We start from the raw sequence: 15,440 nt of genomic DNA, 5'->3' as shown, positions 1-15,440 counted from the left end.
AAAGTTCTGAGAACCTGAGAACGTAAGTTCCAACAATCACCAACTTGACAAAAACAATGTTCACAAAGCTATTTCTGAAAATTTAACTGATTAGCAGACATGAAAAATTTAGAAGCTTAAAAGGTTGAATGGAAAGTTTAGAATGCAGAGAAACTGATGAGTTTATTTTCCTTGATGTCCTTATAAACTCACTACATAAGTTCCACCATTTATCAGGTCCCTGAAAAATTCAGATAAAACTGCAGAGTACAAAACAAATTTATATTTAATTCCTTGATTTTCTGTTGACAATGCTAAATTAGACACAACTCTGCTATTATTTTCTGAGCATATTAATTCTTACTTCAAATAGGAGTATTCCTGTAGTTTGACACTGGAGTCATACTTGGTTGATCCATTACTAACTGCGAATAATATACATATTGTGTTTGAAGATTGATCCCAGACCATAGGAAGAGTTTGTGATATTTTTTGACATCTAATCAAATCAAACCTTCCCTTGGACATCGTGAATAAAATCAGGTTCCTAGCAATGTGTTTGCCATGTAAAACCCTACAGAAGTATATTTGCAAATTGAAATAATAACCTCCAAATTGGAGTTCTAGCTTCTAAATTACAAAGATAAAACACCTCTGTAAACAAATTCATTGGTTTTATGAAGCAACAGTCTGCTCACATTTTCTATGCAATGCTAAATATGAGCATGTCTGCATGTAGAAACTCTCTACAAGTAGATAAATCTATGCTACTTGCAGAACTTCTTCTTGTTTCATCTCAAAGACCTTCATTAGTACATCGTTAATAACCTGAGGAAAAAATGTTTGTCAGCAAAAGAGGCTCTTACAAAATGATTTGGTAATTGAAAAACTTCAATGGATATACATAGACGTATACTAAATGCATATAAGAGAGATTAAAATCTCAAAACAGATTCTGTTAGATCAAAGTGACAATGTACCTTATCTGGGGTTGAAGCACCTGATGTAACTCCGATAGTGATAGGACCTTTTGGTAGCCAGTTGTCTTTCTCCACCAATTCTCCATGCTGCTCCCACGAATATGTTAATGATTTGAAGGTTTATGTATCAAGCACATTATACAAGAAAGTTGAAATTAAAATGCTAATGAAGATCAGTATAGGAACTCACATTCAATAAGAAAGCGATCTTATTTCCAGGTCCAATCCGCTTCTCACTGTCAATCCAATATGAAGGGATGCCATTTAACTCTCCTATTTCTTGCAGGTGTGATGTGTTGCTTGAGTTCCATCCACCAACTACCAAAATAAGATCAACCTTCTCCGTTACTAATTTATCCATCGCATCTTGTCTTTCCTGGAACACAGAAAATAGATTCAAATATTTGAATAACAACAAAACTAATACAATAAATTTGAGAGCTATAAAATGCAGGGTTCACACACTTGCATAGCACTTACTACAGGGCTTTTTCCTCAGATCATATGCTTGAATGGAAATTTCAGTCAGATCAAATTAAGATATGCGAAAGAGTATGCAATAGAAGAGATAAAGAATGTGTAGGCGAAGAAGACAACTCACATAACATGCATAAAACTGAAAATCAAAATTGTAACAAGCTCAATATGACACAAATACAACTAAGGTGATGATCAAATGCATTAAAGCTCTCCATGTAAATTTCTATTCAATTGTCAAAAGTTGTCTTCTGATATACAAAAAACAAGATGTGTATCATAGTATCTAACTTGGTTAATGTTGAAATTATTTTACAATCTTTATGTTCATCTTGAAGAGGGCATCCTACAGGTAACTGTAAGACAAAAAACACTGCCAATTACAGTTACATAAATTCGAGAGAGAAGGTGATTACTGACAAAAAAACTGCAAGAGGAACCCCCTAGTGCAGTTGTGCCAAACTGGAAACTTGCATAACAAATATTCACATGTTTGAATTTTCGATGGCTACAAAATTGATACAGTAACCTTTTAAAACATTATAAAATGCAGGGTTCAATCCCATACTGATACTGTCAATGATCTTGACTATTCAGATCAAGTTGTTCCTCGCAACAATTAAGAAATCTTAGGAAATCTAGACAACGACAGAATGTGTCTGAAGATGAATATCAAAGTCATAAAATGTCACTATGATACAAATCTACAAATGGTGATGAATAGTTGTATGTTACAGTTAAAAATTATAATCAACCTGCTAAAACCCATCTTCTAGAATACACGTGATAAAATATTCAGGCACTAGTACAATGTTGAATAGTTTTTGGAATATTCAAACCCTTCCTGAGAGGACAACCCTTCCTGAGAGGAATATTCAAACCCTTCCTGAGAGGACAACTACTGTATGGCTTTGCATTCATTCTACTGATTGCTCCTCTAGGTATGTTCCTGACTATTTGCCTTGATTTTTCAGCCTTATCCTGAGTTTTGGACAGATTCATAGTGATCCCAGGACCTCTTTCATACCAAAAAGCAATCCTGAAAGTTTCAGGACAAATTACATTTGGGCACCAACACACAGTTTGCACCCAGAAACAATAGTCTGAATTAGTTTTGATTTGATTCCAAGATTCAGATGTCAAAAGTCCTAAACCAGTGCTGCCCCACTCTAGAATCAAACAATCATTTTGAATAGAACCAAAAATAAAGAAAAGGATTTTTATTTAAGACATAATGACTCTACCAAAGCATTTTGATACTATGTTTTTTCCTCTCCTTGCCAAGTTCTTTTCTGCAACAGCAAGCTAGAAATTTTTGGAGTCCAAATATTAAGCATATTGTGCAAGTTTCCATCCTTTTTAGCATTCTTCTTCCATTCCCCAATGCTGATCTCCCATTGCTCATCCCAATCTCCTTGTCTATTTTGATTCATCCTTCCTAATTTCCCTTCCATCCAATCCTAAATTTCATTATTCTCTTCACATATACTCATTAACGTCTCTATCATCACATCTTCTCAATAAATCCATCCCTAATCAGTTCAAACTCTCTGTTTTCCCTTTTTCCTCCATACAGACACACCCCTTACTTTACATAATGTAGTGCGCTAGGGTTTATATTTTATCACATAATATACACACATGACATAAGCTTTTCACCTTAGGTTTGTCATTTCTCAAAGACAAATTTTGCACGGTCCATATTGGTTGAATTTGAAACCTGGATTTAACTGTGTATGTTTTTTCTAACCACATACAAAGTTAAATCCAGAAGCTCTAAAATTCAACACCACTTTAAAAAAAATTTCCATAGTTATTTGAGGTTGAAAAATATCAATTATGGGACTGACGGCACAGTCTCCCATACAGCCAATCCCTTACCTCTTGTCCCATTGCCTGATGTCTACATATCAAGAGATATGCAGTAGGTGCAAAGAATCCACAAGCATATTTGGGATCAACTTAAAATAGACAAAAAGCTTTGGAGGCTTACAAGACAGAAGACCCTGACAATCATCTGTATTTTGTCCGGACAAGTTGCCGATTGCTAAAAAAGTCTAACTTGTTCCAACACTGGAGCCCTGCAGGAGTTCTCGGAGGGTCTCCAGTGCCTGTATCTATCCCAGCACCTTCATTTAGTGCCAGAGTCTTGTCAAGCATCTTCCTGTGGGTCTCTAACACCTAGCCCCAACTCTAGTAGCTTACCCCAGTGCAATTCTGTCTACCTCAAGCCCAGGTCCTAGTAATTTGTCATGTGCTCATTGCAAAAAGCTGAAATTTTGAAGTGTGGATACTTTTGTTGTCCTTTTCCCAGCCAGATGGTAATCAAGGACTCTATTTCTCTTCCTTTTCTTTGTATTTTATGTTTATTCAATTTCCAGTTTCAGTTTCAGTTAATAATTTGAAAGTGAATTGTCAGTTCCAGTTGTGAATCAGTTTATGTTTCAGAGTATTTAAATTTAGTTGATCAATGGAAAACTATTAACCCAGGTTAGTTTAAACACCCAGGACTTATCTATGAGTTATGCCCACAACCACTGCAAATAAATGCTCCATAAATATCTACATTACCAGATCCGCTCCTGGACCTTGGAATACTCGGTTTGCTCAAAAGTCTGATCCTTACCATATTCAGTAAAAAGTCCACCACAGAGATCAAATTTCGCTGGGAATTCTCACAGACGAACCTGGGGAGAATTTAGACAAATTTTGGGCAACTTTGGTTTCCAGCAGAGGAACCTGAACAGGATCTCACATAATTTGGGCAAATTTGGTCCTAAAAAAGCTTTTGTTGACTTTTAAAATAAGATTTTTTGCCAAATTAGATCTATTTGACCCTCCAGCCCTAAAAGTGACCATTAGAAAGACCAAAAGGTTGTTTTATATGTTGGTCATGCGTTTGATTTATATATATGGTGGTATATTTTCAAATTTTATTATGTTGCTTTAATATTAGCATAGTGGTGTATGAACTTATGTGCTGCATATATCGGTGTGTGTGTGTAAACATATAATTCTTGTACAAACAAAATCCAAAATGAATCTAAACCTTAGATAAATGCCAGTAGAAAACACAATCGCTCACTAAACCTCACATAAGGGCCACTAGTACAGTCGTTTCTTGAAACATGAGCATTATAGACCAACAGCCAAACTAGAGAAAAAAACTATATGTTGATAAAGTATATGTGCAGATATATATATATATATATATATATATATATATATATATATAGATAGATATATATAGATATAGTAATTCTGACCTAATGTGCTCTCAGACTCAAAAGACCATATCTGTCCATGCTAGGAACCTTTGTTTACAAACTGTAGAACTCATTCAGAGGTAGAAGGAAAAGATATATTTTGGTCAGTACCACTGTATTGGCCAGATACAATTCCTTGATGATAATGTGTTCTTTTTGAGATGATAAACTGTACTATCTTAAAAAATTCTATGCTATGACATGTAATGCAAGGAGGAAATTCCTCATCCATGCTGTTTGAAATTCAATAACAATCACCACAGAGAAACTTTCAAGATAATGACATCTCTGGCTCTAACCTAAAGTATAGACAGCCATTTCGCCATGAAAGCCTTAACTTTATTATTTCTCAGTAATGTTTATATCATACTAACCTAACTTACAGGACATCATACGGATTGATCATTATTACCAGTTCATTGGATGCCTTGAAATCATTCATATCTCCCATGTATAATACTGCAGAAAGAATCATATCAAACATATGATTTTCCAATAATGAGGTAATGCATGGGATGCATTTGTTTTCATAAGTTCTTGTGTAACAATCACAAAAAGTTTTATAGAGAGAACAGATTCCAGACACATTCTATTAAGATAACATATACATACTCATATATATTTTAGAAAACTAGTTCTTTGATTTTGTACACAGTACAGAATTTTTATGGCCAATATTGATATTCAGGGTATTCTTACAGGAGCAAGAATTATAAGCAAGCCAGGTCATAACACCATCTGATACAACTAATCACACCTTGGCATCAAAATTTCTGATTGTACTCATTAGGCATGATCCCCGACCCTCATATTAACTTGCTTCCCCAGAAAACAACTTCCATAAGGAAACCATGGGAAATAAGACAGAATGGTAGGGCAACATAAATATTGTCAGTTTATATGCTAAAGTAACACTGAGTAATCCTATGATTTTTCCCCCATGCACTTTAAAGAAATGTTTTTGAATAAATATTGACTACCAGTTGTAACTGTAAACAAGATCACAGGAAAAGAATACCTGAGTAGCATCACAAATAGTGTTGAAGCTTATAAAATGATCATTGATGTATTCGACGCCATATTTACGCATCATTGTCTTTTCCACTAGTTTTCCTGCACAACAATGTTTTGATATGAAATTTGAATAAATATAAAAATAAATGGATAAACTGTTGCTAATCAAGCCATGGCCTACAGTGCACCAGAGACCCATTCCAGCAGAAGGCTAAGAACTAATGTGTTAAAAATGGATGACACCTGATACAAGTAGCTGGCAGATTTTGATAGAACAGTTGCTTTGCAAAAGTTAAAACTTAAAATGAATGTTATTGCTGCAGCACCTTGTGAGGCTTATTTTAATCAAAGCTTTCTAACTTAAAAAAAGAAAGTTCTAGAACTGCCATTGTTGAAACTTGAGACCCTTATGGACAATGTTCAACAAAAAAGTTAAGAAAATATTTAGGGCTACTATTGAGAAACTATATGAGGATATCATGTTCTTAAAATTCCCAGCTGGCATATGTAGTACTTAGCAGAAACTGCCAGACACAGAAATATTAACAGAAAAAACTGACCTATCTCCTCAGTTTCTCCTTTCAGCATTGTAGTCTGGTTTGCAATGCCCAATCTTACCAAGTCTTCATCCGGGTCAAATCCATTGGAAATAGAATGCTTGAATTTCTGATTAAAAGAACATAATAATGTAATAGTTAATACAAGAAGGCAACCTGAGGTTGATTTTTCTAGAAAACGAAATGTTATGTACCTCAAGAAATTCTTCTTTTGTTCCACTGGATCCATCCAGCTCACCATTGAGAATGTAATCGCAGACATATGTTGCCTAATAAAGTAAACAAATGAGACGATTCACAAGTATAAATTAAATAAAAAATAAAAAAGAGCTTTTTCTGACTAGAGAAAAAGTTTTGAATCTTGTTCTGTACCTCATTCATGGTCCTCACGATGATATATTTTCCTGCAAAAGAGGCAGTGGCAATAGTTTCTTCATGAGAATATTTCCCATGAATGATTGAGGTATAGCTCCCTTGTTTGTGCTTCTCAACAGTATTCCAAACCTGTGAAAACATGGCATTCATGTCAGTTACAAATGTAAAGAACAGTGATAAGAAACCAAACAATTTTTACTCTCCTAACAGATTTTCATCAATTTTTCATATGTATAGCTAAGTGTAGCAGCTGTATGCTTGCAAAAACATACCTTCGACACCCATGGACAGGTCGTGTCAACAATCTGTATGTTTTTTTCACTTAAAACCTTCATCTCCTTTACAGCTGCCCCAAACGCAGGCAAAACCACTACATCTCCTGAATCAACAACATTCATATTTTTTCCCTCACTTTCTACAGGAATATATTTAATGTCCAACTCCTCAAATTTCTGCAGAAATGTCCGGAACATAATATTGATTAGAAATGAATTTATATTAATGTCCATTGATGTCACAAATATACAGAACTTGTAAGGATACAGTGCAGAATGTCTTCCATAGTGGAAGTAAACAACTGAAGAAGATTTTTTACAGGTAAGAAATCCTAATCAAACATCATTAGTTGCCTCATAAGCCAGTAAAGATACAAGAATATTCATTTGGAGAGGCATCCAGGTGAATTCATCAAGAGACAGATGTCTCTGTGAACATGCAAGGTTACTCACTTACCTAGCATAAAGGAGCCCATGATGAATCTCATGTAAAATTCCCACATAAAAGTGTCAAAGGAGTGCGACTAGCTGCATATTCATATCTATGAAAGCAACTTATATGAGCTAAACTGAATGTGTCTAAAAGAGTTTCAAGAGCCAATTGAGATTGGCTTCCTTATCCAAATGATTTTTGAACTGCATAGATGAAAGAAGGTTAACAGAAATTGTCTGGGCAACATGGATATCTGCAGTGAGTACCCATTCATAACTAACAAATTTTCATAAAATAGCCTAAGCAAATATTATCATAATATATAAAAAATAATGCTCAAAGGTTTGTTAAATCTATCCTCCACAACATTTGGGGGATGGGACAGTGGGATGGCAGTATATATCTGTGTGTGTGTGAATTTCAAAATATCTTTTATGGGTTTCTATGTTTTATATAACTTTTAATGACCATTTATGGTATTAGAAAATGTTTTATTTGAGATCCAAAATAAGCCTGCAACTCCAACACTACGATGCGTGCATGAAATATAGTTTCAACTTAGTGCTAGCCTAGAACCATTAGTTCATGTCAAAGCCCACTCGGATTTGTTTCTACTTTTCTGTCTTGAGAAAAACATTGACTTGTATTGGCTTTTAAAATGTTCCATGGCATTTTCGGGAGGGTGATGGGAGGCAGCAGGGGACCTGTTTCCAGGATATTTCCTAGAGGGCCAAAAGTAGGGGACATGTCCTGTCCCTTTAGCAATAACTAATATGTATTTTTAACGCTCCAGATCAAAAGAAAATTCATCTTCCGACTGAACTTTAAGTCCAAATTCTATGGGGGTATACTGCTACCTACCTACCCATTTATTTGCTTCAATTGACACCGGTGATAGTGGATTCTTATTTCTCCTAGGGAAAATCATGGTACATCAGAAGAATACCATTGCAGATATTTCAAAGGATGATATATCTTGAATGAAATGAGAACCGTAAGACATGGAATCCAACTTGATAAAAAAGAAAAGTGAGAATATATTTCACTAATAATAGCAAATCCATCCCCTTAACAAGAATCAGATTCCGATGATGGTTAAAAACATAAATTAATATTCTGACCAATAAATTTGTAGGGGAAAAAATGGTAAATTGTACTTCCAAAAAAATTTCTACGAGCTTACTACATCTACAAAATTAAACTGACAATTACAGTGTCAATAAATTTATGAACAAAAAAAATCATAATATTAAACGGTTCAAATACATAGATAATGAAATCCCTGTTTTGATTTTGAAGGTGAGACTCGCGCCTGAAACCTGAAGCCCACATTTCTTTTTTGCCATGAATCTAGTGCAAGCTTTCAGGATATACAATGGACACCACCTAAAATAACTCTATAGAGAAAAAAGGTTCCTGTTATGCTGAATCCTACAAATTCGCCAGGGTACTTTAGCTAATAGTACAAATTTTAGGAAGCAGCAATCTGCTTCAAATATAACCTTTGTATGCCATGACGCATAGCCTTGTACTAAGACGCATGCCAATCTACTTGGAAATTTAATATTCTAAAGAAAATCAAATCAAGGAAGACAGTTCCAAGGAAGCACAGTTCTTAGCAAGGAAGCCCATAAGCAATTTCAATGGTACAAAGAAATATTTGATATTTTCACATATGCATATATTTGCATACCAGAAAGTCTATAAACTTGGGAATTTGTTTACTTGCTAGACCATTGTCTACTATTTCAGGGAAATTTTCATCATATTTTATAAATTCATTCCCTTTTTCTTGATCCATTTGTCACAACAATTCTTCTCAATATTACTATAATTTGAATGTTGACTTGTATTGGTATGAGACATTTGCCAATGTTTAGGAAATAGCACTATGAAAGACAAACCTGATTAACTGTTGGGTTGTGAATTATTTCATTAGTCATCCAAATCTTTTTATCAGGGAATTGCCTCTTTGCTTCGTATGTAATTTGCACTGCACGTTCTACACCCCAGCAGAATCCATAGGACTCCGCCAGCTTTACAGTCACATCTCCCCATCTATATTCATTGTTGTTTTCTTTCAATGTCTTTACCAGGCCACCTGAAACAAGCAAAGGAAGCTCTCATGATTCAAGTGCATGACGATAAATAGTTCAGCGGACAATTAAATTATCATGAATGTTGAGAACAATCCAATAAGATATTCAACAAATGGTGATGACAGAGTGCAGTTAAAAAATAAAGTTGAATGAATTTTGTTGACCCAAGAAGATAGCAGGAGCATTCTTTTGCAAAATCCTCATAGTCAATGGTGCATATCTCCAGAATTTTGAAATAACAAATAATGATCTCCGTGAGTTCCCTTGAATTTTGTGATTATGATCGATGTAACTTTTCAAGATTTCATAATTTAAACACAGTTTAACAAAGAAGACAGTCATAGCTCTAAAGCAAAACTCGGATATGAAAGGTTAAAAGACTACACTCGGGTCATTTAAACAAATAAGAAATATGACTACGAGAAATGCCAAGAGGACTATGAAAATAAGAAAGATGTAGCAAGAAGTAAAAATTCAGTTAAGGAAGCATAGAGTTGCAAGGTAAAAACATATCAGATTATAGTTAAAAGGAATAGACTTGTTTTCAATGTTTGTGATAGTTTGTTTTTATTTCTGAAAAATTTATTAGTCTGTATGCAAGTATGTACCCAAGTATTCCCTTGCCCCAATTCTGAAAATCGCTTCCCCTTCCCTCACATTTAAATCACAGCATTTAAGGGGTGGAGTCTTTCTTTAAAAGTTTAGAATGGTTAGCAATTTTTTCTAATTCAGAAAAAAGGAGATGAATTACAGACTAATCCTAAGAGAAAAACGTAGGATGTATTAATTGTACAAAATATTTACAAATCTAATAACTATACACAGTTTTTTTTCAATCAAAACATGGTGAATAAAAAATTAAATAATGTGAGGATCTAATTTTATAAAAGATTAAACAATTGGCAGGAATTAACCTACAAGAGATCACACAGAATCTATTTAAATTTACAACATGGTAATAAATATAAACATAAGGATGGATATGAAGCGGAAGAATTTGGATATGCAATATGCAGATAAACATATGTTCAGCACAGTCAAGAGCATCTGTTGGTAGTAATAGTATTTTATGATCTATTTTTTCAATTATCTGGGGCTTTGTTTACAGATTTTTTTTAAAACTAGATTTTGTTAGCTAACAATTTCCATTTTCAATATTTCCTTTTACTTTTTAGGGCCTTCCCTACGTTCGCATACATACAGCACATAAATTCATTCAATTGTCCAACAAATAAATCTGCTGCTACTTAACCAAAATGTCCTTTTCGCAGAATAGAATAATCAAGCAAATACCATGAAACTTACCTACAAATTCCTTATCCATGAGAGCCAGTGTCTCCTCCTTGCGCCCAAATCCTTTTCTGTTATAATTCTTGCTTCTGGTTAAATTCTTCCTAAATGTCTTGGTATCCAAATCATCTGACTCCGCTTCCACTGGAGTTGCAGTGGCAGATCCTCCATCACATCTCACAATGCCGAATTTAACTGAGTTTTTCCTCTTCTGAAAATGATTCCGGGGAACTACGCATGAGACTCTGCAGGGTGTGGTCAATTTCATTTGGGAACTAGCCATTTGGGCGCTGGGAACTGAGCTCAACAGTGCGGAAGCTTTAGCCATTGTCAAGTAACCGAGAGGAATCGAAAAGGGAAAATTGTCTGAGAGGCAACAAATTACCAAATGAGTATAATGGCAATTCGAAACTCCGATGGATGCATATCATATTTAAGGCAGGGAAACGAATCTACAAGCTTTTGTCGTCACGTTCTGCACTAAGATGAATAATCAGTGGAATAAGGAGAATTATGAAACTATTTGATTATTTGACGACTGCAAGGCCAATTAACTATTTTAAATAAAAAAATAATTAGAAAAAAATACTAGGATGCGTTTTGTTGTCTTTGTCTAGCGATGGTAAACACGTTGGAAATGTATCTTTTTAAGGATGCGGACATATGATTTTATTTGGCTTTTAGCACAACGGGTAGATTTTATAAAATTATTCTATTGTAAAAAGGTTTAATCTTTTAGGGCAAATGGGCAAATAGGCAAAGGTTGTGGGTTATTTTTATGGGTTCTGATTTTAAACTGTCTCAAGTTTGAATGGTGTCCGTGATTTCTAAGAGAACTTAGTTTCAGTCTATGCGCCACAAAATTAATTGGAGGACATATAGTAGAGATACCTTCTTTAAATATAAAATTATTAGGAGGTAGATGATAGTTATAATTTGACTAAAAGGCATAAATCAATAAATTTGACTAAAATTTTAGATTAATAAAATATATTATAATTAAGGTAAGAGTCAATAAAACGGTAAATTGTGAGTCTTTTGTTCGAGAGGTTTTAGGTTCTACTCTCCACAAGCTTAATAATTAATAATAATTAATCACATCACATAATTTGACTTCAACCTCTTGCTAATCTACAATGGTGGGAGTAGAATGGTGTGAGCGTGTTAATGTTAACTTTTATTTTTCTAGGTTAAATTTGACAACCATCTACATGTCAAAAGTTTAAATCTTATTATAAATAGAAAAATTTAAGTTAGTAAAAAATTAAATAAATGAAGATAAAGAAAATATAAATAATTTCAGATGTAGTAAATTAAATTATAATTATTTTGTATGAATATCTTGAACATTTCTTTAAATATATTTATTTAAGATATCTATACTAATTTGTATTTATATATATATATTCTAAAGATATACCAATATCAATAGAACACACAGTTTTATTATTTGACCCATCCAACTTGAGAAGGTTATTTTTTCCAATAATTCTTGAAAGGATTGAACACGTTTGGTACAAAATTTAACCCATTGATGGGAGACAAATATGCAAACTATTACATTGCACGTTGAATGCGCAACGGTCAATAGTGACGACTTTCTCCCACGAGGAAGGAAAACAATTTATATAAATTTTTGTAAAGCTTGACGACTAACAAAGTTGTGCCAAAGAAACCTCACGACCTTAAAATCCAATAACGGAATATATTTTTGGGGGTTATCAAGATGTTGAAGGAATTGAGCGACAAAAAAAAAATATCAAGATGTTCAAATTTGACTTCATCTTACACGAGAACAAAAGCGAATAGATCCTATAGAGGTTTTGTTTGTAAATGGGTCATGTTGACTACTTTTTTAGGTGGACTCTTCATTAGGTTTTGCATGTGATAAAATAAGTGATGGCGCATTTGAATGGGAGATTTAATTTATTATAATAATCTAAGGTTAATTTTTTTCCTTTAATTTTTTTTTTAATGGCAGAATATACTATTATTCTTATCATTCAAAACACATAATAATTTTATAATTACATCATATAGTCATTTCATGTTTAGATGTATGTTATTTTATAATATTGTAATTTATTTTATAAAGATTGAGATAAATTTATGTAATTTAATTTTTTTATTTAATTTTTTTAATGAAAAGTTAAAAGCATATAATGAATATATCTTGTAAATATTTATCTGATACTATTATTAGTATAATCTTGGTGTATATTCAGTTTAGTGATTTTGTTGTATATTATTTTAGGTTTATTTTGTTGTCAATTTTTGGATCAATTAAGGAGGCAAGTTGAGGCAAGAATAGTTCTCAAACAATGCAAATAGTGTGCAACCATTAATGATAAAAAAATTTACCTTGACCTACATGACAGAGACCCAAACCCTTAAAATGACCTTACCAACCATTTCGACTAATAGGTTTCTTCAATCTAATATTATTAGTTTATTTTATAAGAATTAATTAATTTATCTAAAAGATTACTTAAATATTTAAAAATATTTATATGATGAAATTTCATATAATTTTTTTTAATTCAATTAATTGGAAACTATATATATATTTTAATTGTATTATATTAATGTTTAAATATAGTAATCAGGCAAGAGCCTACACCACAATAGTAAATTGTGAGCCTCTTATATGGGAGGTTAATTAATCTTGGCTTCAACGTCTTATCGATAAAAAATTATTATTATTAAACATAAACTTAAAACAATTGTAAAAGTAAACATTATTATGAAATGTATAACTAGATTTTTAGAATTAAAATTATTCATGTAACTAGTATTTAAAACATATATATAATTTGAATTATTAGTGTAATAATAGAATATGGACAAGGTACATATTATATCAATTTATCACATGAAAGCATAGCATACACCTCAAGAAGGATATTTGTTGACATATTTTATAATTACACTAATAATTTGAATTACACTTACATACATACATGTATACATAAATACATATACAATCTTAACCCTAACTTGACCCTAATATTTAGAACCTTAAAGCTTAATTATATCTAAACTCTTAACATTTTATGTACTTTTAATCTTTGTCCCAACCCTAATTATTAAACTAACACTAAATCTATTTGTAATCCTAACCCCAACCCTAAAACTAACACTAATTCAAATTTTAACACTAACCCTGTGTAACGCCCTGCTAGGGAACCCAAAAGAAATTAACCTAAAGTTTCACTAAGTTTGTCAAGCATTTTTTCTTTTGAAAGATAATAACTTAACAATAATAGATGTAATATAGCGGAAGTAATAATCACATACATAAAACCATCATAAACAGATTACATCTCTTAAGGGTCCTATGACATTGAATCACATTTAGGTTCAATTCATATTAAATCTAACACATAAGCAAAAACCACATCATGGAATAATTACAAGTACAATTCCAATTCAATAATATATAATTACATAAGATGCCAGTTGGCAAAACTAGAATGCATGATCATCCACTATACAAGTCATAGGGTATGAAAAGCTCAAAGAATATATATCATAATTAAATACATCATCTCATAAGATCTTTAATAATCAAGTACAGTATAACAGAATATAACCATCCGATAGAAATACAAGATCAAAAAGAAAGGAACAATTGCACAGGTACATCCAGCAATGGCATCCAACAGATGGATCTCAATGGTATAAGAAAAATACACTACCCCCTGACCTCATGGAACTGAAATGGCCCAGTCCCACTGTGTTAAGGAGATAGTCTCAAGTCCCAAATGAATATCAAAACACAAGTTATAACCAACATCTAGGTCAAGGAAACACCTAAAAGAGAACTATCTCAAATGGATACCAAGACACAAGTATCATCTAATCCTAGAGGCAACAAAGACACGTATGAAATCTACTATGTAAGTGGGAAAGTGTCATCACATGAGCCAACTCTAAGGTTACCCTAGAAGCCTCTCTAGACTTTACTTCTCTAGTGTCTCTATGTGGCACCAGTATCCTTTCATACAGACAAGGCATACTAATGAAGCAAGGGTGCAACCAAGAATCATCTCTACTCCCATCCTAGCCTATACTAGCACTCAAGGCATGGGTGAGGAAAACTAATGACTCTTATTAATTCATTTTAAAACTCATCTAATGAAATATTATCACTTATTAAAACAACTTACAATGGATTAGCTAGGCAACCACTCTGGGCTCTAGCCTCCATTGAAAGCCACTTCCCAACATACACATAGATTACCTACCGTAGGCTCATAAAAATATAACTCATAGAATCATAGTTTTCACCTTAGTCCTTTGCAGGAAACTGGAAAACACCTATAGATAAAACACAGTATTCACCTCAATCCTTTACAAGCAACTGGAAAGCACCTAAAGATCAATCTCAATATCACCTTAGTCCTATACAAGCAACTGGAAAGCATCCAAAGATAACTAATCAAAGACTCAAAGGTTACACCAGAAAAGTCACATCATACACCTTAGATCTACACAAGAAATTGGAAAGCACTACAAACATTCGATCAAACTCATAATAGAAAATATGTGATAGATTACCATGGTCGAGTATGAAAGATCATATACAAAACATCATCATAAAACAAAAAACCCCAAGCCTCTAGTAAACATCTTGATTTGGTCAAAATACTAAGTCAAAACTCAAACCCCAAGTCATACAATACAACATACATC

General features: G+C 33.1%; 1 protein-coding gene across 1 annotated transcript; it reads right to left on the bottom strand.

Moving 5' to 3' along the window:
• Positions 1-247: 247 nt before the first annotated feature.
• Positions 248-11,151, bottom strand: HDR (4-hydroxy-3-methylbut-2-enyl diphosphate reductase). The gene is made up of 10 exons (XM_089826980.1): positions 10,761-11,151; positions 9,261-9,457; positions 6,921-7,100; positions 6,646-6,777; positions 6,468-6,542; positions 6,277-6,382; positions 5,721-5,815; positions 1,150-1,335; positions 960-1,046; positions 248-807 (listed from the first exon to the last, which is right to left on the bottom strand). The coding sequence occupies exons 1-10, from the start codon at positions 11,071-11,073 to the stop codon at positions 742-744; spliced, it is 1,437 nt and encodes a 478-aa protein (XP_089683106.1). The 5' UTR covers positions 11,074-11,151; the 3' UTR covers positions 248-741.
• Positions 11,152-15,440: the final 4,289 nt, after the last annotated feature.

This window comes from Cupressus sempervirens, chromosome 4 (genome assembly GCF_028749045.1).
Source record: "Cupressus sempervirens isolate cs-2001-9-10 chromosome 4, ASM2874904v1, whole genome shotgun sequence".
Taxonomy (NCBI): Eukaryota; Viridiplantae; Streptophyta; class Pinopsida; order Cupressales; family Cupressaceae; genus Cupressus; species Cupressus sempervirens.
Note: the sequence above shows the minus strand (reverse complement) of the source record. Positions and strands in the feature narration are given on the sequence as shown.